The sequence below is a fragment of the Coccinella septempunctata genome, chromosome 8 (assembly GCF_907165205.1).
Source record: "Coccinella septempunctata chromosome 8, icCocSept1.1, whole genome shotgun sequence".
Classification (NCBI taxonomy): domain Eukaryota; kingdom Metazoa; phylum Arthropoda; class Insecta; order Coleoptera; family Coccinellidae; genus Coccinella; species Coccinella septempunctata.
The window spans coordinates 25,919,685-25,945,391 of record NC_058196.1 but is presented as its reverse complement, the minus strand read 5'-3'; the positions used below and the strand labels follow the sequence as shown (position 1 = coordinate 25,945,391).

The window sequence follows — 25,707 nt, the reverse complement described above, 5'->3', positions numbered from 1 at the left end:
GAAAAATCTGCTGAGATGAAAAAAAATTGATAAGACTACTTTTCCCATTTAATGAAAGTTGAATTGGATTTTTGACAGAAAGATTCTGTTCGATATCTTCATCGAATATCCACTCAACATCTCGGCAATTTTCCTGAAATAAATTTCAGGATAGATTCTACCCTGAGTTGAACTGTTGGCAAAAGACGCAATTTCACAAACAAAATGGAAGCATTCTTTGGATCCTAATTTTTAGATTCCACTTATTGATATTCAAGTAAACTACACCCCAAATACTTGTTTCCAAGATCAATAGACACAACAATTCTGCCCTTACCGTAATGCTTATACCGACAAGGCGCCTCTGTGTGTAAATTGTAAAGTATCATCAATATCTTCCTGGGCCTTCATATCCCCTGGACCAGTTAACGTTTTTCTGGGGCATTTTTCAGGTACTTCGAGTAATGTTCTAATTCGTAGTAGATGGGTCGTTATCATAAATAATAAAGGAATGATCTCGCCTTAATATGTAGGCAATGAATACAATAATCATTCAATGTGTTGCTCTGACGAGGTCAAATGAGACCGAAACCATGGTCAGCATCTGCTCTTCTTCGGTGGAACGTTCTCCATTTAGTTGTCCTGACGATGGCAAATTGTCTAGTTTGATTCAGATCACTTCAGAACTTCAGAACACTTTTTGATATTCATATTGGCGGGTGCTATGCATCTGAGTTAATTCTTATTATTGTTATAATAAATATTTCGTTTTGTCCCTTTACTGTGGAAGCAAGTTCAAGGCAAAAAATATCAACTCGACCGATCTATCGGATTCCCGAACGTAACAAAATATCTAAATCAAATTTCACGAATCTGATATTTCCAAAAGGGCGGCATCACCCCCCCCCCCCCCGCGACGTCAGCAAGAAAATACAAAGTCAATATAGCGACGTCCCCTTTTCCATCTGGAAAGTCTCACTTTACCGGATGGGAATGCCGTCTTCCGCGATTCGCCATTCGATTCACGAATAATTGTTGACATTTACAAATTCCAACGGAATTGGGATAGAATTGAAAACAAACCGGCGGAGGCGAACGTGAGGAAGAAACGGACGAAAAACATATGTTACACACGCGCCCCCTGTCAGGTTTTGCCGGTGTAAAGGGGAAACCGTTTCGTATTCCTTCGAGTGAGGGTATACGAGGGTTTTATCCGCTGAGCAAATCTAGTAGGCAAGGATACTCTTGCAAAAAATTCATGTGACATTTCAATCTAGTTGTTGACGGGTTAATTCAGTGACAGCTGTCAAATATGCCTCATTTTTGTAGGTTATATCGTCCGTTCGCTAATGAGAGATGGAAATCAATGTATAGCATTATAGGGCTGCGATTTTTCATATTTTCAAGTGTTGCTCGAACCTTGAATCGCATTCTTGGTGATTTGACTGATAGATGACCTCAATGTAATCAAGCATTTGATTCTTCTGTAGTATCTGCCTGCTGTGAATACTCTGTATACCTTCATACAAATTTTGTCCTGATCGACTGATCCATCTTTTTGTAGGAGCTGCACTGGTAACGCTGTCAGTGCAACTTTGGTTGCGGTTTCGGCAAGATTATCTTATGGCAGAGGTATCATGAGACGACGAGGTCGAAGACGTAACTTAAGCAACGCAGAGAGCCATTTCCTGCTCAAGCCAATGTTTAGGCTAGATAATTGTGAGAAACAGAGTTATACCGCTCATGTTCGGTCGCCAGAGCCTCGTTCATAAGAACGGAGTGCAGCGCGAGTAGGTGAGGTTGGCATTTGAAGGGAGAGGCTATGAGCTTTAGGCCTTAGACTCAATGTCGACAAAACCAAAATCCTGGTAAGTCCGCCAGGAAGCCAAACACATATCACCCTGGAGAATGAAACTCTGGAACAGGTCGAGCAGTTCAAATACTTGGGACGCTTCATAAATACTAGGGCTAACCTAGACACTGAAATAAACAACCGTATCAATTCGGCATCATAGGCATTCTGGAAGCTAAAGTTCAGAGTGTTTCTAAATCACGACCTCAATCTGACGACCAAGACAGCTGTTTACGAAGCAGTCGTCCTCCCAACGCTTCTTCACAGAAGCGAAAGCTGGACGCCCTACAGTTGATTTATTAAAGAGCTTGAACAAACGCAACAACGTAATCTAAAGCAGATTATGCACATCAGATGGTTCCACAAAGTTTCGAATGCAGAAGTCTTGCAACGCGCGAGTTGTACAACAGTTGAGACTCAGGTAACGAGGGCCCGACTCAGATGGAGCGGTAACATTCTGAGGATGCAAGACACAAGACTCCCCAAAATAGCTTTGATGGCGAATTGACAGAGGGAGCCCGGAAACCAGGAGGCCAGTATAAGCGGTTTAAGGATACACTACATCAATCCCTAAAATCAGTTAATGCCAATCATAACTGGGAACAACTAGCGGTACACATGTCACAGTGGAGGTCTATGGTGCACAGGTATAACGGAGACTCGAGAAGAATACAGCTGTGGCCAGATCTGGTTGGTGACCATCCATGCCCGGAGTGTGGAAGGATCTGTAGGTCACTGTTGGGTCTCTTCAGTCACAGGAGGGCACACAGTTGCAATTAGCCCTAAGGAATCATAAGTCTGTTGTTTTTTTTTTATAAGTGTCTTTTTGTAGATTTATTCCCGGTAACGGGATACAGCAATGATGATGATGATGATGATGATGGTATATCTCCATGGACTGTGTTCTTTGGGAATGACCTCTGCTGGTAAAATCTGCCAGACGGCAGTAGTAATACTAAACTCCCTCTCTCTATACCTACTCCATTGGTCCAGGGTACTCTCCGTGTTCAGGAACTTCTGAAAAAGAGAAGTTACCAAGGAAGTCTTGGTCTCAGCAGAGAATGAGGAGAAAACTGACACCATAATGTCAGAAACAGAGCTGAAAATGTTTTCAAGTTTGTTTTTCGAGGATGCAGAACTGTAAAGAAAATGAATGTTTTTTGTGAACGAAATCTGATACACTTAACTAGACTTGACGAAAAGGAAGCTACCCCTGTATATCGAGGGATGTATGACGACGTTTTTCGTGGAGTTTCCCGATCCTCCCCCTTAGCAATACCCTCCGAAATCGGAAACAACCTTATGGAAATTGAAATACGCATATTTCTGATCAATAAAGGATATGCTCCTTATTCCATGAATAATGAAGAGCTGTTCTTATTTCCACATCAACTTGTGTCGTTGACGCGAAGGGCTGGTGGAAATTCTATAGATGAAAGACTTTCTCAATCGATATTGAAACCGTTTTGGCTCATTATTTCCAATGAATTTTCCGAATGGAGCACAAGGTGAAAATTCACTTTTCGTTCTGAGACAGAAGGAGTGAGTCAAAAGTAATGCACAAAATTAATTTTTTTTTAGAAAAAATGCTTGAAGAGGTTAATTTTCATATTTGAGGCGTTTGTTACCCACCCTCTACAAGAAATGAGGGAAGATGAGTTTCTTTCATGGATACGCTACCTTTTTGTGCCAGAAATCGATAGACCTTTTGTTGGATTGATGGGTTTTTTTATCAATCTTTTTCGGAATATAGATATAAAACAGTTAAACTCGTTGAATTCGTTCCACAAAAAAAAACCAGACGGTGGATGACCTCATTTTATTGAAATATCGAGAATTTTTACGAAATATTTCCACCCCTGGTATGTGTAGATCTACCCATAAGGTATATCCAGAAGGAATACCATCTTCTCCTAGAGATCGTAGACCTCGAACCCGCATCAATTCAGATTTTTCACCAGTCAACGTAATTCCCAGTTCTCAATCTCAACCCCCACTTCACAGCCGAATTTCGAAGTAAGAAACCCCTTTCGCTACAAATTGAGGGCATAAATAAAGCGAAAGGATACTTTATAAACAGGCCAAACGAACTTGAGCAAGATTTATACAGGCGACTTGTGAGTTATGGCGCTACGGACCGGATTATCCTGAAACTTATTGCTGCAGTGTTCACTGCGACCGAAAATAATTATTTTTGATACGAAATACCGATACCGCGGTGTTTTCGTGAGGTAGTTACTTAGCCGCGAACCGAGGTTATTCGCAGAGATTTATTCGATTTTTTCTTCGGGATCATTGGTTTAAATACTGTTGACAAAGTGAGGGAAAACTCGAGGAAAACAAATTGGACATTGCCTCGTATGAATAAATTCGAAACATCCAATGAATCGCAGATATTCTATGAAGAGACGTTCTTTATGTATCGTCTATGGAGAGTAGAGAGAAGGAGAACGACACATAATTCTGTGCCTATAGCTGCTTGAGACCATAGATTTTTTGTCCCCTAAAATATGATTAGAATAATATTATAATTTTCGATTTTTGATAACAGAACAACATATGACCATAGTGAAATGTTGAAGAGTTCGCTAGTGTAAGAGTGTTTTGGCATCGGAAAGAAAAGGAGAAGAGATAAAATTTCCGAGTGCATTTTTGAGAGAAAATTTGATAAAACGTTACCTCATGAATCGACTCTGAATCAATTTGTGTGTCAAGAGCACTTTTGCGATGAAGATATCAAAAAAGATGATGGATTCATTACAAACGAAATCGAAATTGTCATCCCAAGTGAGAAGTGGACTCTTCTGATTAAGAATATCTAACCAATAATGGTTCAGAAGTGGATATTCTTGAAGAATTTCGTTGGCATAACATGGTCTATGGTCTATAACAGTTGTCAGCTGAGTATTGGAAACAGAATCTACTTTAATAAGTGATACATCTGAGATTGCTACTTTTTGTTTTTTATATGTTCCAGTCCTCACTGCGAATGTATATAAATTTGAAGATTACATTAAATCATCTAACATATCCTGTTTTCAATGAACAATGATGAACATTTTATGTAGGTACCTATAATTTGTTTTGATCAGTGATTTTTTTTAAATTTCATTGATTTAGTCATTTATTATGAACGAATAAAGCTGATTAATTAGTCCTCTTAACAATGTGAATTGTATTTCATTGCATATAAATCAGAAAATTCATATTCATTATAGATTCGAAGAAACGTATTTGAACAATAATCAGGAAAAACTACTATGTCACATAACCTAAAATAAAATGAACGTTGTTCATTTCAAATTGACGCTTAACCCACCCCTTATCGATAAACGTAGCGATTGCAGTGACTTCTACCCTACGTTCCCCGTTTTTGGAGACACATTTTTAGTACGGCGATCGTTCTCCTTCTCACTACTCTCCATAGTATCGTCTATTTCTTAGTAGTTGTATTTATTGGTCTATTGCCATCATTCTGGCTTATTCTGTCCAACATTTCGGCAAGCATTGGCCAGATGTCTTCAGGTATTCTCTCGTTTTCAAATGAGGAAGACTTTCTTTTCAGTCAGACTTCATTAGGAAAAATTGGCCAGGGTTACCAGTTCTACTTGTCAATCCTCAATGAGTTTGCGCCATTTCAATACTTCAGATAAGCCAGAATTCTATGTTCAATATGCCCATCGTAATTTTTCGAAGCTCAACTTTCTACACACGTATCTACCAGAAAAATCAACGTAAAGCTAAAAGTGTTGGATAGTCTGAAAGAGCATCTTTTCTATTGATAAATCTCGAAATTTCATCGACTTCAATGCAACCATTCGGTCTTGACGAATTTTCAAATGACTTACAAACTATTTTGTAGTGTATATTAATCGTACTCGTATCCTGCCTACTACAATTTGTTGTTCTTATATTTATAATTTTTTTTTTCAGATTTTCGAAGATCCCCTTCTGATCGCTTTTTCCCAAATACTCATTCCTCGGTCATCCAGAATATCGTGTAGTGACAACCGAAAATAAGACTGTGAAAATTATGCGTGCGTACTTTTGGTACGCAGTACTACTCCTCGGGTCTTGGTGTCAGTGCGAACCAAATAACGGCGATCTAGGGTATCGCATTGGCTACTCTTCGTCCTCCGCCTCCACGAGATGCCCCAAAGGATGCTCCTGCTCTGGCACAACGGTGGACTGTTCTCATCGAGGCTTGACCCACGTGCCGAAGAACATCCCTTTGGACACCGAAAGAATGTGAGTACTTAGTGTATAGAAGAAATGATTCGGAATTTAAATTCAAATATCGGTTCTTGTCGGCCAGAGTCGGTTCATGTCGGACGCAGTCGGTTCATGTCGGCCGCAGTCGGTTCATGTCGGCCGCAGTCGGTTCATGTCGGCCGCAGTCGGTTCATGTCGGCCGCAGTCGGTTCATGTCGGCCGCAGTCGGTTCGGCCAAAATAAATAATGTGTGATGTATGTGCTTAGAATATAGAATAACAGGAAGGAGCATATTGCTCATTTCAATTTGACCGGAATGGAGGAGAAATATGGCCGACATATATTTCCGTTTCAACAGTGACGTAGGACAATGAAGTTTCCAAAAAACTAACTTCAATAGTCAGTTGATTCTGATTAATCAAAAAAATTAGGAAAGCACTGACGTAAAGTCAGAAGCTTTTTCAAGCTCGTTCAAATTGATAACAAAGCGGAAATTCACCCCGCCTAACAGTACTTGACTAGATACTTAATGGTATTAAGGTCTATGACTTAACATCACCTACGCCCATGGAGTGTTATTGTCATGGGATAACCTTGTTATATGTCATGAAATTCAGGAACTCATAATTAATGCCTGATATTCAGCTTGAAAAAATCACCTACCTATGAATTATTCAAGCTACAATATCCAAAATCCTCATTTCCAGCAAATTTCAAGAATCCAAATTACCAAAATTAAGTTAAAACATCATTTTGTTCATTTGGCCACAGATAACAGAATCATTTGACTTTCAAGTCTGCCACTTTTAAAATTAAAACTTGGAAGACCAATATGGCCGTTTCCGTCGCACAATTCCCGTCACATTTATTCGAAAAAGCTCCTTCCTGATATTCTATGTTCTAAGTGTATGTGTGTCACCATATCCAAGGAAACAGATAGATTCCTTCCACTTTGTTCAAAAGTTGTTGGGAAAAATTTATTGATGCGAATACTAGTTTCTAGTTCATCTATAATATAAAATTGTATACCATAGACACTGAGTAGCAACATGATCACTCCAAATCCAGCCCTTCTCGTGAGACATCCCAAACCTTCGATAGCAATTCCTTCCCCATTGCATGGATACGTAGAAAACACTAGACCGCGGTCGCATTTAATCCCTCTCAATCCCCAGGGACTGATAGAATCCCTCAAAACTGTCGCTTTTTTCCTGTAAGTGCCTTATCTTGCGCTAGAAACATACGTGGGTCCCTTTCAATCCCCGACAGCTTTATCTGAAAAATACACAGACCCGCCAAGATTGGAGGCCTCTCGAACGCGTTTCTAACAGTTGTTTTTGCCCTTTCCGCCGAAAGAAATTGACGACTGCCGAATCCTTCTGGTCAATAAGGCGGAGCAGAGGAATTGACGTGAGAGTTTTCGCTTTTTGCTTTTGGTTAAGTATTTCCGCGTTCCGGAAATGAATGTTATCTGAAAAGATGTGTATTGGAGATGGAACAATAATTCTAAAACGCGAGTTCTAAAACTCTGAATCAAACGATTCAGAGGAAAATACATCGTGGTTAGTCTTGGCTATTTGCCATGTGATATGTGATGAACGGACTGAATGAAGCGCAGTTGTGTATTGCACATTTTTGTGAAGCTAAAGAAGTGTTTAGGCATTGAGGACTCAAGTTATCTAAGTTGTTGGCAATATCAAGTAACTAAAACTGAGTTTTCATTAATTTAATCACCAGTAAACTATACAAGAATAATATGGTAGGAAAGAAATACAGGGTGTATTTGAAGGTGAGGCTTTTTTTTTCAACAGAAGGTAGAAATGGGTCAAAATGAAACGTTTCACCAAAAATCACCTATACAAAACTTTCAAAATGACAAAGTTGAAGAAAAAAAATTTAAAATGATTACTGAAATAGATCCTAATACGACCCTAGACCGTTTGTTAGCTGATGATGGGATGAAATGGGTAAACATCATAGCACTTTTTCAACAAAAGCATTTTCAAGAAACTACCTCGATTTTATACATTTTTTTTAGCCCTAAATTGCAAGATACAACAATTATGATTCTCTCAAAAGTGGCCTGATGCATCTAATCCGATGAACTTGGTACTGAACCCATTCATTGTCCAGTCATATGTTTATGCTTTGTTTCGTTTTTGCGATGCCGGAGTCACCTTCCACAGTCCCGTACTTGAAATTCAATGAAATTTTGTCGAAATTCTAGGGGTTGTATCTCAGCCATCTTGGATATTTTATATAGACAATTTTTGGTTAAACGACTTATTTTGATGAGTTCTGCTTTCTTTCGAAAAAAAGGTTTACAACCTCTAGGCGAAGTCCAAAAGAAAGCAATCACACAAAGAAATCAATCAATAAACAGTGACAGGTAGATCAGTTTTCGGATATCAATTATCATTATTTCATGAAATCATTATCTCTGATCCTGAAATCATTAGACAAAGCTCAATTCAGTTCATCAATGTATTCACTTTCTTTGCTGACCTCTGCTTTGTAGCAGTAATCAATGAAAGTATGGTGAACTGATGGAGAAATAATAAACTTTCTTGTCAAAACGACCTTCTGTTTTTCTCGGAACTCTTGTCCACCAGAGAACTAAATCAATATTCATAATATTTTTCAGGAAAAATATTCTGAAATTTTCATTTCAAAATCATAGTTTTATTCTACGAATACTATTAACTAGAACAAGCTCCGTTCGTAGACTCATACCTGAAATTAAATGGACATTTCTAATGTCTTTCAGATACGGTATAATTATCCAAATCAACCGGAGGAATTCCTGATGAATAAATATTTCAACTTGAGACATCATCAAAACAGATATTTCATAAAGTATCTATATATTCGAACGATTTCACTCCATTAACTTACCGGTGTTTCGTTAATGAATCTATGTTTCGGAAGATAGCCTGTCACGGAGAACTGTTAATTATGTGGAAATTATTGAAAATGAAATTGGAATGAACATATAATGGGCTGGATTTTCGGTGTGCGGTGGGCTTGCCTAATTGTTATGTTTAAGTTCCTGTTGTGGGATAATTCGATGATTGCATGACGTTAATTCGGTGTCAGTGTTATTAAATTTCTCAGATGAATAACAAATTAAACTATCCGGTCGTCTTGTTTTCGGTGATTGTGACACATGATTTGCATTTATATTGTACGTTTATGTGGTATTGCCAATTCTTCGCCTTCAAAGAAAAAATCAACACTGTCGATATAAGCAAAACAGACCTCAATTTACAAGGCTTTAATTTATACAAAATGCTTTTTCATAAATGAATCTATCAACTATTCTTTGATTTAATAATCAATATAACGTGCGTTCAAAAAAATTCGTCGTCAAGTAGGCTATGAAATTTTGAAGGCTGATGTTAGGTGGCTGAACGTATGTCTTTCCTCGAATTACTTCATCTTCCCAAAATGTAAACAATGATGACATTAACCTATATTCATATTGTAATTTTGTACGGAAAGGCACTTTTTAGAAAAAGTTACCTGTAAATTTCACCCAACGTTCGAAAAGCATTTCATCAGTAAAATGACAAGAATCCAAACAATCTGAGGCGATTAGAAAAATTCTTCGTAAAAATTAACCGTCCACTATTTTCATACGTAAGAATGTAAGAGACATGAATCTTGAATTGATCGTGGTATTATGTTTTTTGTAAGAAGGTTCTAGCTACTTCAGTCATATGAATAAATCACAGTAAGAATCTCAATAATATGTTTATTAATTCTCTATAAATATTGAATTGATTCAGTCATTACTGAAAATCCATGACTAAACTAAAAGAACTGAATTACATGAAAATAGCTATAGGACAATTTATTGAAATTCAATTCAGCTATAAAAGGGCATGATGCTTTCTCCTTTATAACTTTCTGCTGTTGAAGTTCCATAAAAGAAAGTAGGTCCACATTTTGCCTTTGACTAATGCATACTGCACTCCAATTTTTCTTGGATGCTACAAGGTTAGGTAATCACAACCTTTTCAGTTTTCCGATAACATGTCAATCTTTATGTAAACAAATGGATATCTTTTTCAAAATCGGGTGGCATATGCCAACGGATACTCCAGCCACTTGAGATAAAACCTGAACAGAGGTTTGTCGAGCCTCTGTCATCATGTTTTCATTATTGCTGAACTCTGGGGTTTTCTTCTTTGGTCGACCACTTCCTCTTTTGTTTGAACATACCTGTTTCTTCAACACATCGCAAAACAGTACAATGGAAAAATTCATACTTAATAATATACACCAACATAGGCTTCTATGAAGTAGCCGGAACAGAATATTTCCATTCTCCTTCAATTTTCTTCCCAATTTTGAAGTAGGATTCAATAGTAAAAGCCTTCCACACATCCGTAAAAATCATCTTTATAATTTACTGATAATTTTAATTCAACAACAATCCAAAATGCTAAAATGACAGTTCACCTGGAAAATAGTATAGCACGAGCTAAGAATTACGTTTAGACACGAAATATCGGCGTTCAAAATTCTATAGCCTACTTGACGACGAATTTTTTTGAACGCACGATACTAAAATATTATGAAGACCATAGTTAAAGTTCGTTCTATGGATGACGCCCGAAGGGCGTCGCGAAAAAATTGATGACGAGGTAGGCCCAAGCTTACGACACGATGCGATCTAGAGGTCTGGATATAGAGATTTTCTTCTTCGTGTTATATCTCATTCTCCGAAAATTCTCAGAAGTATCTCGAAACTGCGTGAGAAAATGGGCAATTTTGACTTCTACGCAAAATCGAGTGATATTTCACAAAATTGAATTATTTTCTATCGATGATCAGAGGAAATAAGGATAACTTTGATAATCAATGTGATTTAGGGTTAAATGTCAGTTTTGACAGATGTATGGTTGGCAGCGATCACAGAATGGGGTCCTTTGAATCTATGGGCATCATCATCATCATCATTGCTATATCCCGTTATCGAAAATAAATCTACAAAAAGACTCAAAAACAAAACTATCGGTGCGATCAAACTTATAATTTCTTAGGGATACTTGCGACTGTGTGCCCTTCCTGTGACTGAAGAGACCCAAACGTGACCTATAGATCCTTCCACACTCCGGGCAGGGATAGTCACCAACCAGATCTGGCCGCCGCTGTATTCTTCTCGAGTCTCCATTATGACTTTGGTCCAAAGACCTCCACTGTGATCTGTCTAACGCTAGTTGTTCCCAGTTATGATTTGCATTAACTGATTTTAGGGATTGATGCGGTACATCCTTAAACCGCTTATACTGGCCTCTGGCCTCCTGGTTTTCGAGCTCCCTCTGTGAATTCTCCACACAGAGCTATTTTGGGGAGTCTTGTGTCTTGCATCCTCAGAATGTGGCTGCTCCATCTGAGTAGGGCCCTAACTGCTTGAGTCTCAATTGTTATACAACTCTCGCGCTGCGAGACTTCTGCATTCGAAACTTTGGGGAACCATCTGATGTGCATTACTTGTCTTAGGTGACGTTGTTGCGTTTGTTCAAGTTGTTTAATATGTCGCCTGTAGGGCGTGCAGCTTTCGCTTCCGTAAAGAAGCGTCGGGAGGACCACTACTTTGTAAACAGCTGTCTTGGTCTTCAGATTGAGGTTGTGAGTTTGAAACACTACGTCCTTCAGCTTCCAGAATGCCCGTGATGCCGAATTGATACGGTTTTGTATTTCCGTGTCTAGATTAGCCCTAGTATTTATGAAGCTTCCCAAGTGTTTGTTCTGCTCGACCTGTTCAAGAGTTTCATTCTCCAGGCTGATATTTGTTTGAAGGCTTTCTGGCGGACTCACCAGGATTTTGGTCTTGTCGATATTGAGTCTAAGGCCTAAAGCTTCGTATATATGTTTATAGGTGTCCATCATTATCTGTAGATCCTCTATCCTTTAGCTTTCAGAATGCCCGTGATGCCGTATTTATAAAAAGACAATCTCGAGGGCCGCAGGCCCGAGCAATAGATGAATGCCGAATCATCCTTCATAGGTGAATATACCTACAAGGTAGATCTACAGGCTTACTAGTTTATGAACTGACAAAATAAGGACGTCGCAATAAGGGACAACGTCTCGATTATTCATTGTTTTCTGATATTTATATGATTTATTTTAGATTTTTGTTTATATTCATCTTTTTTATTTCAGTTTTTGTTCATATATTATTTTTCTTCGTTCGTATTTTGATAGTGATGTCCTATTCCCGTCCACTGTTATTTTATTCGATTACATGGTTATGTTTTTTATGTTTCTAATGTTTCTCTGATGAAACAGATTTAGTTCGAAATGTTGGCAAGATCTTTGTCCATTGTCTATTGAATTTCATTTTTTCTGTGCAATTTTGTTGAAATCATCATCAAGGAGGTGTTTTGAGGTGTAGGCTGGTTTGGAGTGTTTTAATTCTGACCTGTAGTCTCATGTATTGAAACAAATAAACGTTAGATTTGCAATTTCTATAGTTCATCATTAAGAAGGTTCCCCATTTTTAAATATTGGCGATGAGTGGAGACCGTGCATTAACCGAATACGTCCTAATTTCCAACTGCTAAAAACGTCTTTCCATGTACTTTCCTCCTCGATTGGGACCGTGGATGATGAACAGCTCGCAATTTGTAATCGCCTCCCAGTCCCTTTGATCTCTCCCGTAGTTCTTCCTAGCCCGAAGACCGAATTTATACAACCGTTTCGGATTCGAATGGGCCCGATAAATCGTCGGCGATGGACGTGGCCGTTCGGGCCGCAAAACAAATGCGAAACGGAAGGCCCCCCAGAATTTTCTTACGGCTGATGGATTGAAATGTGCCCGCGACCGTTTCGCCCTAGTCGTTTGAGGCTTTCTCGCGTCGGGACTGCGGCGGAAGACTGCAATTTTTTACGGCTTATGATGGGGCGTCCTATCGAGAAGTTTGGGGTGGTCGGAGGATATATTATTTTTGGATATACTTACATATAACAACGTTTTTTTCGGGGGGTATTTTCCACCCAAACAATAATAGAGACTGGAGTGCATATCGATCACGAAATAGTTATTGATTTTGTCGACTGCCTAAGAAGTAACACTTACTTTCTTTCTCAAGCTTTAACTAACTTTATTTCTGCCTTGGAAAACCAGAGTGTTGCCATTCCATCGATTGTTGCTTTGTTTCTGGCATGAACTGCATCGATATTTTTGGGGGACTGACAGAAACTGGCCTTCCTGATCGGTCATCATCTTCAATGGAAAATTTACCTCTTTTGAAGCTTGCAGTCCAATTTTTCACGGTCGCATACGAAAGACGCAGGACATTGATCACCAAGGGTATTATGCATATCTTCGTAAATCTGCTTACCTCCTAACCCTTTTAAATACAGGTACTTGATGATGGCTCGATACTCCAATTTTACGATTTTCAACATTTCGATGGACATCTTCTTTCTTTTAATTTATTGCGTAACTCTGGTTTACTTTTTCGACCTCAAACTTCTACACACTGACACTTCTAATGAGTTATTGTTCGTTGCTATGGTAACGCAATATTTTTTTATGCATGGAACTGTTCTAGGCTAACTAGATATCAATACATCCTCACAATGCGTCATTTTCGAGTAATTTGAGAAAAAAGTAGCTGTGAAATTTTAAAAATTGGGCACTTTGGCTGACTACAACTTTGTTTGAAAGATCCACAGATGTGTGTAGTGTCACAGATCTAGATAGTTATTGTGAAGGTAATTTTGTGTTTCCAGGGGTGGCACAGCTCATTATGAAAACTCAAAATGGCTATATCTTTTTATCAGCGCGAAATCGGAAGAAATGGTAGAGGAAAAAAGTTTTTCTTTTGACCTCTAGAATCTACTGATGTAATATTTGTACGAGTTAAAGACTCACCACGTATAAATATCATGATTTTCTCCAACCCCGTTGATTTTCATCAAGTATCGGCTTTGAAAATCAAAACCACGCACTTTTATTACCACGAGGAAATTCTCTAGCTCCGTCTCTGGCTTGCCGACGAACGAGGCAAAAATGCGACCCAATCGCCCCGTTACGAACCCTTTTGCCCTTTTCGCAGCGTCGAACGTTTTCAAACTATCCCTTTGATCTTTCCTTAAGATTCCCGTTCACAAATTTCTCCTTCCAGCCCGGAATTTATTCCGAGGAAAATACGGTTCCCGCGGAACTTATGTAGCGATCCTCACGGGAATCCGTTCCGATGGCTCCTTTGATGCCGGCCAATCAACTTTTTTTCGGTCACATTGAGTCTTCGCCCCGGGCGGGAGCTTTCATTTGACTGCCGTCGTCTTGCACAAAAGGTGTTTTCACAGACGCGCGCGCGGGCGATTCGTTACGCCGGGATTTTCCTTTTATGCCGGTTTTTATTTCTTCGGAGGGTCCCTGTTAATTTCGAACCGGATGGATGGGAATTTTGGCTCATTATTTCCGATAATAACCCTCGGAAGTCGAGCGCAAAAAAAAGTTCAGAATCCCCCCCTGGTACGTCTTAAAGACATGTGGATTTCCCGAAAACTTAAGTTCGAAAGTTGAGCATATTGAAAAAATGTTGACCCAGTGTCAAAATACGATATTTGTAAAATTATATCTGCGGTTCAACGGAAAATTCTGCTTCCAGACTAATCTCGAAGTATTACCTTCACGTGCATCAATAACTACTCGACATCTTCTCTGCATGCTTTCCACCAAGTTATTGAGAACATCTTGCTCAGTTTGTTGGGAAAGTTGTGGCAAAAGATTTCGTGCTGGTAGAAATCACTTGGTGGGAGCTATGTGGAGGTGCATTATCATCCAGAAAAACGCAGTTTTCGACAATATCTTCGTGAAATTATGCTACTATTCCTTCAACATATGCCTGGGAATTTATGAATCCTAGAGGTACCAATAAATCAGTTCTGGCATCAAAACAAATTCTTCCCAAAACCATAATTGAGCCTTCTAGAAAATACTTCTAAACATGGTTTCTTCGTATGAGTGGATTGATTGGTCTACATAAGAGTGTGTATTGATATCTAGTTAGCCTAGACAAGTTCCATGCATGAAAAAATATTGCGTTACCCTAGCAATGAACAGTAACTCATTAGAAGTGTCAGTGTGAAGTTTGAGGTCAAAAAGTAAACCAGAGTTACGCAATAAATTAAAAGAAAGTAGATTTCCGCCGAAATTGTGAAAATCGAAAAATAGGGGTGTCGAGCCATCATCAAGTACCTGTAGTTAAAAGGGTTCAAAGGTAAGCAGATTTACGAAGATATGCTTAATACACTTGGTGATCAATGTACTTCGTATGCGACCGTAAAAAATTGGACTGCAAGCTTCAAAAGAGGTAAATTTTCCATTGAAGATGATGACCGATCGGGAAGGCCAGTTTCTGTGTCAGTCCCCGAAAATATCGATGCAGTTCATGACATGATATTATCAGACCGTCTAATTGGGCTAAAACGGATATCTGAAGCACTGAATATTTCATACGAACGCGTTCATTATATTGTTCACGTCAATTTGGACATGAGAAAAATTGCTGCAAAATGGACCTCCAAATGTTTGATTGTTGACGAAAAGCGTGCAAGGCTAGAAGCATCGCGTTCGTTTTGTGCTCGATTTGAAAACGATGTAGACTTCTTAAACCGAATTTTTACTGTGGATGAGGCTTGGGTACATTTCTACAATTTAGAAACAAAGCAACAATCGATGGAATGGCGACTCTCTGGTTCTCCAAGACCTAAGAAATTTCGCATCCCAAAATCTGCTGAAAAAGTTCTTGCTTCAGTTTTTTGGGATTGCCATGGAGTAATCATGACTGATTTTTTAGATAAGGGTAGAACAATAACCGAAGATTACTATTCGACATTACTGAACACTCTACGGAAAAAATTAAAGATAAATGACGTGCAAAGCTATACAAAGGTGTTTTGTTTTTGCAGGACAACGACCCTGTACACAAATCTCATGTTGCTATGCAAAACATTGTTGATTTAGGGTTTGCATTACTAAAACACCCACCTTATTCGCGAGATTTGGCTCCATCCGAATATCGTCTCTTTCCTCAACTGAAAAAAGTTCAAAAGATCGTAAATTTTCTTCCAACGAGGTCTGGTTTGCAGAGCAAGAAGAAACTTTTTTTTTTTGAAAGGTCTAGAGCGTTGCAGGTTCACTGTTATAAATATATCCAATTAAGAGGAGAATATGTTGATTAACAAAATATTTTGACATTGAAATTTTGTTTGGTTCTACAGTAAGAATTTTTCAATATATCCTCGTCCTCTTATGTACTATGTCTTATCCTCGTATCGTACACAAGGCTACTTGGTTAGGAGCCATCTAGAAACGACAAAAATTACGATCTGAATGTTTGATTCAATTATCCATATGGAATGTGTGAAACTTATGATGTACTTCTTTGATAAAAAAGAAAACCAGATAGTTTATCTTGTTAAGAGATCCTCTATAACAATGGAGACATTTTTATTATTTTCATGGATCAATATGAAAATGGTAGCATTCCTCCTTATTCTGAACACATCTCATGGAATGAGATGACAATTGTGCAATTAATGAATGTTTTTTGAGTAATATTATGTCTTCTTTAACCTCGACTTGGTTTTTCATAATCTTAACTCAATAATAATTAACTTTGCGACCATCATATCTATTAAGATTTCGTGTTGCTTCTTCTAGTTTATGAGGAAGATGTCAAGAAGATTTGTGAACTATCCAAAATGGATGATGTTTCAAATATGAATAAGTGGCTAAATAAATGACCATTTCTTTGTGTATCCATGGAAATCCTTCAAAGATTGATCATTTCGTTATTCCGTGTAATCAAAATAAAAGTCGAATATCATCCCAAACCCCAAACGTGTTGTTTGTTCAAATCCAAGTTCTTGGAAAAAATTATTTCCTCGCGTGTACAAATATCGAACAAGATTTACGAAGATTCCTCTACCTGCTCCAATCTGATCCACTGTTGAATCCCATCCGGAGATCCTCGATCTCGATACCGTGCCAGATATCAATCTCGAGAATGGAAAATTGGCCGGAACCTGTACCACCGCCCTCCTCCCTCCCCGCTCCCCATCCAAAGCACGCGATGCGTTCCATCCGACTTTAAAAACCGCGGTGTCACTCCTGTCAACTCCTCGTTCCCAAGGCCGTTTCTCAGCATTTAAACGGCCTAGTTAGCATCTTATTGGGATCGAGATATACCTCCGGCTCCCGTCCGTATCGCATCCAGCCTTTCGTTTCGTGCCTTTTAAATCGCCCTCAGGGCGTTCAGCCCTGTTAGCTCGCCGCTTCTGTGTCGTGAGCGAATTATTGAGATAATGGTAAGTGGACAAGACGAGCCCGCTGAAAGTGAACGGGTATTGTGCGTTTGAGGCTTTTAATTAGGGGGATAGACGAGGAATGATTATCTGCTTGGGTGATTTGCCTCGGAGGGTTGCTCGTGTGGAATACGGTAGTGTCGCTGTCTGAGGTAATTCAAGGAAGGAGTGATTTAATAGATTCAGAAGGAAATGATGAACTTCATGCGCTGAAAACCTGTTGTTCAGAATATACATGTACGAGGATATATTGGAAAATTCTTAGCCTCCTATAGAACCAAACAAAATTTCAATCTCAATTACTCAACATATTCTCCTATTAATTGGATACATTTATTACAGCGAACCTGCAACGTCTCTAGACCTTTCAAAAAAATGTTTCTTCTTGCTCTGCAAACCAGACCTCCACAGCTTCCATTACCTCCTCGTTGGAAGAAAATTTACGACCTTTTTTCAGTTGAGGAGAGAGATGATAGTTAGATGGAACCTAATCTGGTGAATAAGGGGAGTTTTCTAGTAATTCAATCCCTAAATCACGAATTTTTTTCATGGCAACATGAGATTTGTGTGCGGGGGTGTTGTCCTGCAAAAACAAAACACCTTTGGATAGCTTTCCGCGTCTTTACTCTTCAATTATTTTCCCGTAGAGTGGTCAGTAATGTCGAATAGTAAGCTCCGGTTATTTTTCTACCCTCACCCAAAAAATCAATCATGATTACTCCATGGCAATCCCAAAAAACTGAAACAAGAACTTTTCCAGCAGATTTTTGGACACGAAATTTCTTAGGTCTTGAAGAACCAGAGTGTCGCCATTCCATCGATTGTTGCTTTGTTCCTAGATAATAGAAATGTATCCAAGTCTCATCCATAGTAACAATTCGGTTTAAGAAGTCATCGTTTTCAAATCGAGCACAGATCGAACGCAATGCTTCTACCCTTGCACGCTTTTGGTCATCATTCAAACATTTGGGGATCCTTTTTGCAGCAATCTTTCTCATTCCACATTGACGTGAACTATATGATGAAGATGTTGGTATGAAATATTCAGTGCTTCAGATATTCGTTTTAGCCCAATTCGACGGTATGATAAAATCATGTCATGAACTGAATCGATATTTTCGGAGACTGACACAGAAACTGGCCTTCCCGATCGATCATCATCTTAAATGGAAAATTTATTTCTTTTGAAGCTTGCAGTCCAAGGACATTGATCACCAAGGGTATAAAGCATATCTTCGTAAATCTACTTACCTCTTAACACTTTTAAATACAGGTACTTGATGATGGCTCTATACTCCAATTTTTCGATTTTTACAATTTCGGTGGACATCTTCTTTCTTTTAATTCATTGCGTAACTCTGGTTTACTTTTTTGACCTCAAACTTCACACTGACACTTCTTGTGAGTTATTGTTCGTTGCTTTGGTAACGCAATTTTTTTTTTATGCATGGAACTGGTCTAGGCTAACTAGATACCAAAACATCCTCTTAGTAGTACCACTTAAGGAAGCCAGTTAGTAGCCTTAACATATTTTTGCTAATAAATTCCTTTTAGTATTATGGAATGGGCCCTGGAAGAATCCAGAGTGTTTCACTTACAGTTAAGATACTCTCGTATCAAATGAAATTGCTCGATTCAGAACATACTGCATGTGTCTGCATGGTCAGAAAAAAACCTTCCAGTCTTCTTCGACGCGTTTCAAAACAATTCTTAATATTGAAATAAGAAAAAAAATATTCGTAATTGGAGAGTTTCACTCCGTCGGATCGTTCATAAATGAATTCCCTTTCTTAATCACAAGGTCCCGAGTCAGTCTCAAGTACGCACATCTACGATTCAAAGGAACCATTATTACAATACCGAGTTGTGGTGGGCCCCAAATGAACATTCATTATTGAAGAAGACTTCCTTTTTCGATTAATAAAGACACCACTGCTATGCAGGGACCTCCGGCAATTTCAATTTTGATTCAATTACCTTCAATTAGACTCTTTGTGGTTCAATTAGTTGGGCATTTAATTAAGCGCAATTATTCTCAATTTCTGAGCGGCGAGAGCGCTTCTCGATCGAATTTTCCGAGAGGTAAAGGGCTTCTTTTCGTTAGAGGAACGCAAATTTCCACCTTGGCAATACGTTCTTGAAATAATGCCTTTTATAATGAGTTAGACCCGATCGTTTGACGCCGTTTTCGTCTCAAATTTCGAAAGTTATAAACATTTGAGCGGAATAAAAACAAATAATCAAACGTCTCGAGAACAAAAAAGCGGAGACCAGGACAGGGTAGACCACGGGTAACAACTGCCATTCAAGAACGTTACTTGAGAGTTTCTTCGTTGAGACAACGGTTTGCAACCGCTCGCCTCCTTCAAATTCAGCTTGAGCAAACTCATGAGGTGCAAATTAGCACTCTGACAATAAGAAATCGCCACAGAGAATATGATTTAAGGCCTCGTGTCGCGGCAAGAGGCCCAGCTCTTAACCCAGCCCATCGAAGGGCGCGTTTGGATTTTGCGAGAGAGCATATCCATTGGGAAGAGGCCGATTGGGAAAGAGTTCTCTTCACAGATGAGTCTAGATTCTGCCTCTACCATTGTGATCGACGTTCCCTTGTATACAGACGTCCAGATGAAAGATATGCTTAGTGCAATTTCCTGAATACTACTGGTTTCGGGGGAGGATCGATTATGGTATGGGGTGGAATATCTTTGACTGCTCGCACAGAACTAGTGGTCGTTGATAATGGAGCTATGAGCTATGAATGCTGATAACTATATAAGGAACATTCTTGAAGAGCATGTAGTGCCATTTGCCCCATACATTGGTGAAAATTTCATCTTTATGGACGATAATGCCAGACCCCATCGTGCGCGCATCGTTCAGGAGTACCTTGAAGAGGTTGAAGTCTCTCGAATGGAATGGCTAGCAAGAAGTCTCAACCTAGGGAGCAGGTTTGGGACAACCTCAATAGAAGGCTGAGAAGTTCAGAAAATCATCCAGCTAGTTTTAATGACTTAGGAATACAACTCGGAGAAATCTGGGAAGGATTAGATCAGAACATTTTAAGATCACTCATTTTGAGTATGAACCGTCGTTGCCGAGCTGTAATTAACGCAAGGGGTGGAAATACCAAGTATTAAATCACTTATCAGCATTTCAGTATTTTGAAAATTGTCCATTTCTCTTCTTTCACATAAGATTCGGTGAAATCCTGAATTTTTCTTTCATTTAATGTGTCTTGTTTCGTTCAAAACCTTCCCGAGAGAACATAATAAATGAATTATAAAGTCAATGTAGAGTTAACTTTCATTAAAATTGAGAATTCCAGAATGTGCGTTAATTTTTTTGCGCAGTGTAGTTATTCATAAGTTCAAAAAATCTAGCGAAATCCCGGTTCATTTTCAATTTTTTCCACGTCAACTTATAAAGCTCAATCCGTACTCAGGAACTTATTTACCCCGAATTGAAAAATTGGTCTGGACGTGACTCAGCGGTATATTTCCACTTTCCACGGGTTCTCCCAGAAAGCCACAGCCAACCACGACAAACCATCCATCACGTTGAAAATTTCATGTGAAAAGGACACGAATCAGCTCGCGTCTTCTTGTCTAGACTTCGTGCACTGTAATTTAGACCGGCCTGTAACATAATCACGAATCATATAATTTACCGTAAGTGACGAGTACGTCGATACAATCGGAGATGTATGATTGCTGGGATTTGTCTCGTGCGGCAAACAATCGTGCGAATGCCAAGATGAGTCACTTTACGGTTTGGATACGATCAGAATTATACTGTCAATTACTTTTGGTCGAAGATTTATATGGAGTCACTGTATGTATACAGAGTATGTTTTAAAGATGATTTTTTCAATAGATATAGATATATTGAAAAATTCTTAGTCTATTATAGAACCAAACAAAATTTCAATGTCAAAATATTTTATTACTCAACATATTCTCCTCTTAATTGGATACATTTATTACAGCGAACCTGCAACGTCTCTAGACCTTTCAAAAAAAATGTTTCTTTTGTTTCTGCAAACCAGACCTCCACAGCTTTTATTATCTCCAAGTTGAAAGGAAATTTACGACCTTTTAAACTTTTTCTCAGTTTAGGAAAGAGATAATAGGTCAGGTGGAGCCAAATCTGGTGAGATACGGGGGTGTTTTAGTAAATCAAACCCTAAATCACGAATTTTTTGCATGGCAACATGAGATTTGTGTGCAGGGGCGTTGTTCTGCAAAAACAAAACACCTTTGGATAGCTTTCCGCGTCTTTTCTCTTTAATTTTTTTCCGTAGAGTGGTCAGTAATGTCGAATAGTAATCTCCGGGTATTGTTCTACCCTTATCCAAAAAATCAATCATGATTACTTCATGGCAATCCTCAAAAACTGAAGCGAGAACTTTTTCAGCAGATTTTTGGACACGAAACTTCTTAGGTCTTGGAGAACCAGAGTGTCGCTATTCCATGGATTGTTGCTTTGTTTCTGGATCGTAGAAATGTACCCAAGTCTCATCCATAGTAACAATTCGGTTTAAGAAGTCTACATCGTTTTCAAATCGAGCACAGATCGAAAGCGATGCTTCTACCCTTGCACGCTTTTGGTCAACATTCAAACATTTGGGGAACCATTTTGCAGCAATTTTTCTCATGTCCAAATTGACGTGAACTATATGATGAACGCGTTTCCAGAATTCGCCTTATGTTTGTGATGGTAATTTGTGTCTATCGACACAATGATGATAATGAGTCATGGTTTCTAGTAAAGGCGATTCGGAATATCATAAATGGGAAAGATAATTGAACAATTAAGTTACCTACTTCTTCGAAAATAGATCAAGTGATATTCATAATTGGGACAAAATATTGATGTCTCCAAATGATTTCATTGGAAGGACCAGAGAGTTGAAAGACATCTGAAATATTATATTACGACTCAAGCTCTCCATTCACGAATAGAGAGTACCGAAGTGGTTATGGATGAATGATAATTTGACTAGTTATCCGAGATAACGTCTTTTGGTTAGGATGCCCTGTATGCTCTTTCAAATGTTCAGCTATGTTGTCAGATATGTTGGTATTTTGTACCCTAAACTCTACTGAGGAATGAAATTTTCTGACAGTTATATGTCACGAATCCTTTGGGGGTTCATCGTTGAAACTTTCAACCGACCGCTGAAATCGAATCATTCCAACTCCGTCCTTTTCGAATCTCAAGAGATCTTCCTGAACTTCAGCTGTTTCTCGTTTCTGTACACACGCTGAGGATGACTAGTGACGCAACTTTCCCTAGAATTGTGGGCAGATCATAAGGGTAAAAATCCTTTAAATTTATATAGTGCTACGCCAGCCAGTAATATTTTTTCAGTACACTAAAGGTCGATTCATATTATACGTTCCGCTCAGTTCAGGCCGGCGGAAGGATCATTAGCCGTTGACGGAGGTTGCGTTCATATTATCAGTCACGATCGTCTCAGTCACCTTCCGCTTCGTGTGTCGTGAATCTTCGGTTGCATTCGAATTGACCAGCACTTGACACATGAAGCCTTTCATTTTGATCAAAAGAGTACAACAAGGACCCTAAAAAATATTGTTACATTATCAGTATTATTATTTTCGTTGTTTCTCTTTCGTGCCCTATCTCATAGGACGTAAACTATTGCTGCAATTACGCCTGAATGAATGTTGTGCTTTTGCATTATTGTTAGACGAAGATGAAGAGGAACAAAAAGTCGGTAAAAGGATTGGGTGTCGAACCAATATTTGAAAAGAGAAAAGTTGAAGGTGAATATTGGACATTATAAAAAAAATTGGTCCACACATCATGGCTATTTTAGAATGAACAGGAAATCATTTCGATTATACAGGGTGATTCATATTGGGACATAGGCTAAGGGCAGATTGTTTGGACCAAAATATGGCGATAGGACCAAATATACCTCAATAAAATATTGCTGTTGAAAAAGATAGAGGGCGTTAAAGTTGAATTTTTTATAAGGGGAGAGAATAATATTTTCTTCGAAGTTTTAAAGTCCTTTATTGAAAGAATTAGAAAAGGCATAGAAGTAGGGGGAGGACACGAAGAACACTTAATTTGAGTTTATTCATTTTATCTTACATTGTTTTTAATTATGCTTTATCGTCGAAATAAATAAATAAAATAAATAAGTCGTTACTTCAAATCCCCTTCCGATGCTCTGAACTATTCAATTGTGTTCTTCTTAAAAACGGATGAAAAAATATACAATGAAATTATTAGCAGAAAACGAAAAAAAAATTAACTTTAACGTCCTCTATTTTTTTCCACAGCAATATTTTATTGAGGTATATTTGGTCCTATCGCCATATTTTGGTCCAAACAATCTGCCCTTAGCCTATGTTCCAATAGTTATGAATCATCCTGTATACTGTGAAAAATTTCGCAATTAATACAAAAGAAAAGTTCAAAGAAGCTTTCACAACAAAGGAAATCCCTCGATTGACTGAGCTGAACTGAGCGGTTGCTTATTCATATTATACGTTCAGTCTCTTTCAGTCCAACCACGCCCTTCAGTCCATCCGCACAATATTCTCTGGAAGAATACCGTCGGACGGCCGTAAGCGTGCCGATAGGTGCTGAAGGGTCGGAGACGGATAGTATGAATTAGTCCATATAAAACACATTGAAAGATATTTTGGCTGAGCTGAACTGAACCGAGACGGACGGATAATATGAACTGACCTCAAGTATGCTGCTTGGGTGTAATTTGGCTCACTAATTTACACAGTATGGGCATATTTGGGTCAGAGCGGATTCTGCGGTCAGATGCAACTGCCTCTTATTCTCGAGTATCCGTATTATGTTGTAAGTGAGGTCTGCGGCCACATCGGCATTGAGATAATCGAGAAAAAGAGCTGCATCCAACAACAGCCACGTCCGAGACCCAAACAAACCACAACTCAAGTTATGACATGTTAATTAGACGTTTCAACCGCATAACCCGGAGCTCCGACCTTGCGGTCGAAAACTGACAGAAGCGGACGGTCCGATGTAAAACAGTGTATAAATAACGTTACGTATTCATGTATTCTTATTTCTCTGGAGGCCTTGCGGATATGGAAGGCACACAGGCGGATATATTGATTGATGCCTTTACCCCGTCATCCTTTCAATATACCGGAGTTAATTAGGAGATAATGAGTTTCGGGTCCTCTCTGATTGGTTTTTCGCCGGTCTTTAATTAGTTTTTGAACAGTTAGCATGTCGATTGTTTTTTTATTCATCGGGGTCAACCTTGCGCAGATCGATCTTCGGAATTGATTGTATTGTGATAGTATGACTTCTCTTCTATTATTAAGACATTAAGAGTTTATTAAGTCATATCCACTCTTTGTTCTTAAAAAGAAATACTTTTTTCTTATACCATTTTTTCCGAATCGGCCCTGATAAAAATATATAGCCATTTTAAGTTTTCATAATGAGCTGTGCCACCCCTGCAAGAACAAAATTACCTTCAGAATAACTAGCTAAATCTGGGACTTATACTTCTGTGGATCTATTAAACAGAGTTGTATTCAGCCAAAGTACCCAATTTTTCCAATTTCACAGATACTTTTTAATTTTTGAACATCAAATTACTCGAAAACGGTGCAATATACGAGAAAATATGATGAATACTTTTATTTCACAAAATGTTCAAATATTCATTAGATAGCGTCCAACTTGGTTTTAAGAGTTGGATTCTGCGAATTTGTGGTATTTTTATGGTACGTAAGGGCCATAATGTGAAAACTGGAAGACGTGGGTGATATTTTATGCTCGACAAAGATTAATCAAATAAATGAAAAACTATATTCCGAAGTTCATTTCATTCGATGAAAGCATTTGTGAGAAAGAAACAAAAATTACATTTTTTTATGGTTTTTCTACAGCTTGTATCTTTCAAACCGAACCGATTAGGAAAAAATGGCAAAGGAAAAAGTCGTTTCTTTTGACCTCAATGATCTACTGTTGAAATATTTGTACGAGTTATTACATGTACCCAAATTATCCACTCCACTTTTTGAGCAGTGTATACGATTAGATTCTGTTCAGCGGCTCCTTCAGGAGAATGAGAATTCCCAATCATCAAAGAAACTCCACTAACACGGAAGTGAGAAATAAAACAATTCGTACAAACAAGAAATGTGTGTTAAAACTAGAGAAAATTCAAATAAAAATCGTTGGGTTTTCGGGCAGATGTTTGCCGCCGATGACACACTTTGGCTTTATGTATTTATCTTCAGATAAGAGAGTTGGGGCGAAATTATTTGCCATTGCATAGTATACGGCTTCCTTTCATGTTGGAC

General features: G+C 38.5%; 1 protein-coding gene across 2 annotated transcripts in view; it reads left to right on the top strand.

Moving 5' to 3' along the window:
• LOC123318573 (protein slit) overlaps positions 1-25,707 on the top strand; it is a 305,431-nt gene that overhangs the window by 7,862 nt on the left and 271,862 nt on the right. For both annotated transcript variants that reach the window (XM_044905245.1, XM_044905244.1), the window contains exon 2: positions 5,765-6,079. In XM_044905245.1, coding sequence (XP_044761180.1) covers positions 5,865-6,079 — 215 coding nt within the window. In that variant the 5' untranslated portion in view covers positions 5,765-5,864. The remainder of the gene's footprint in view (positions 1-5,764; positions 6,080-25,707) is intronic.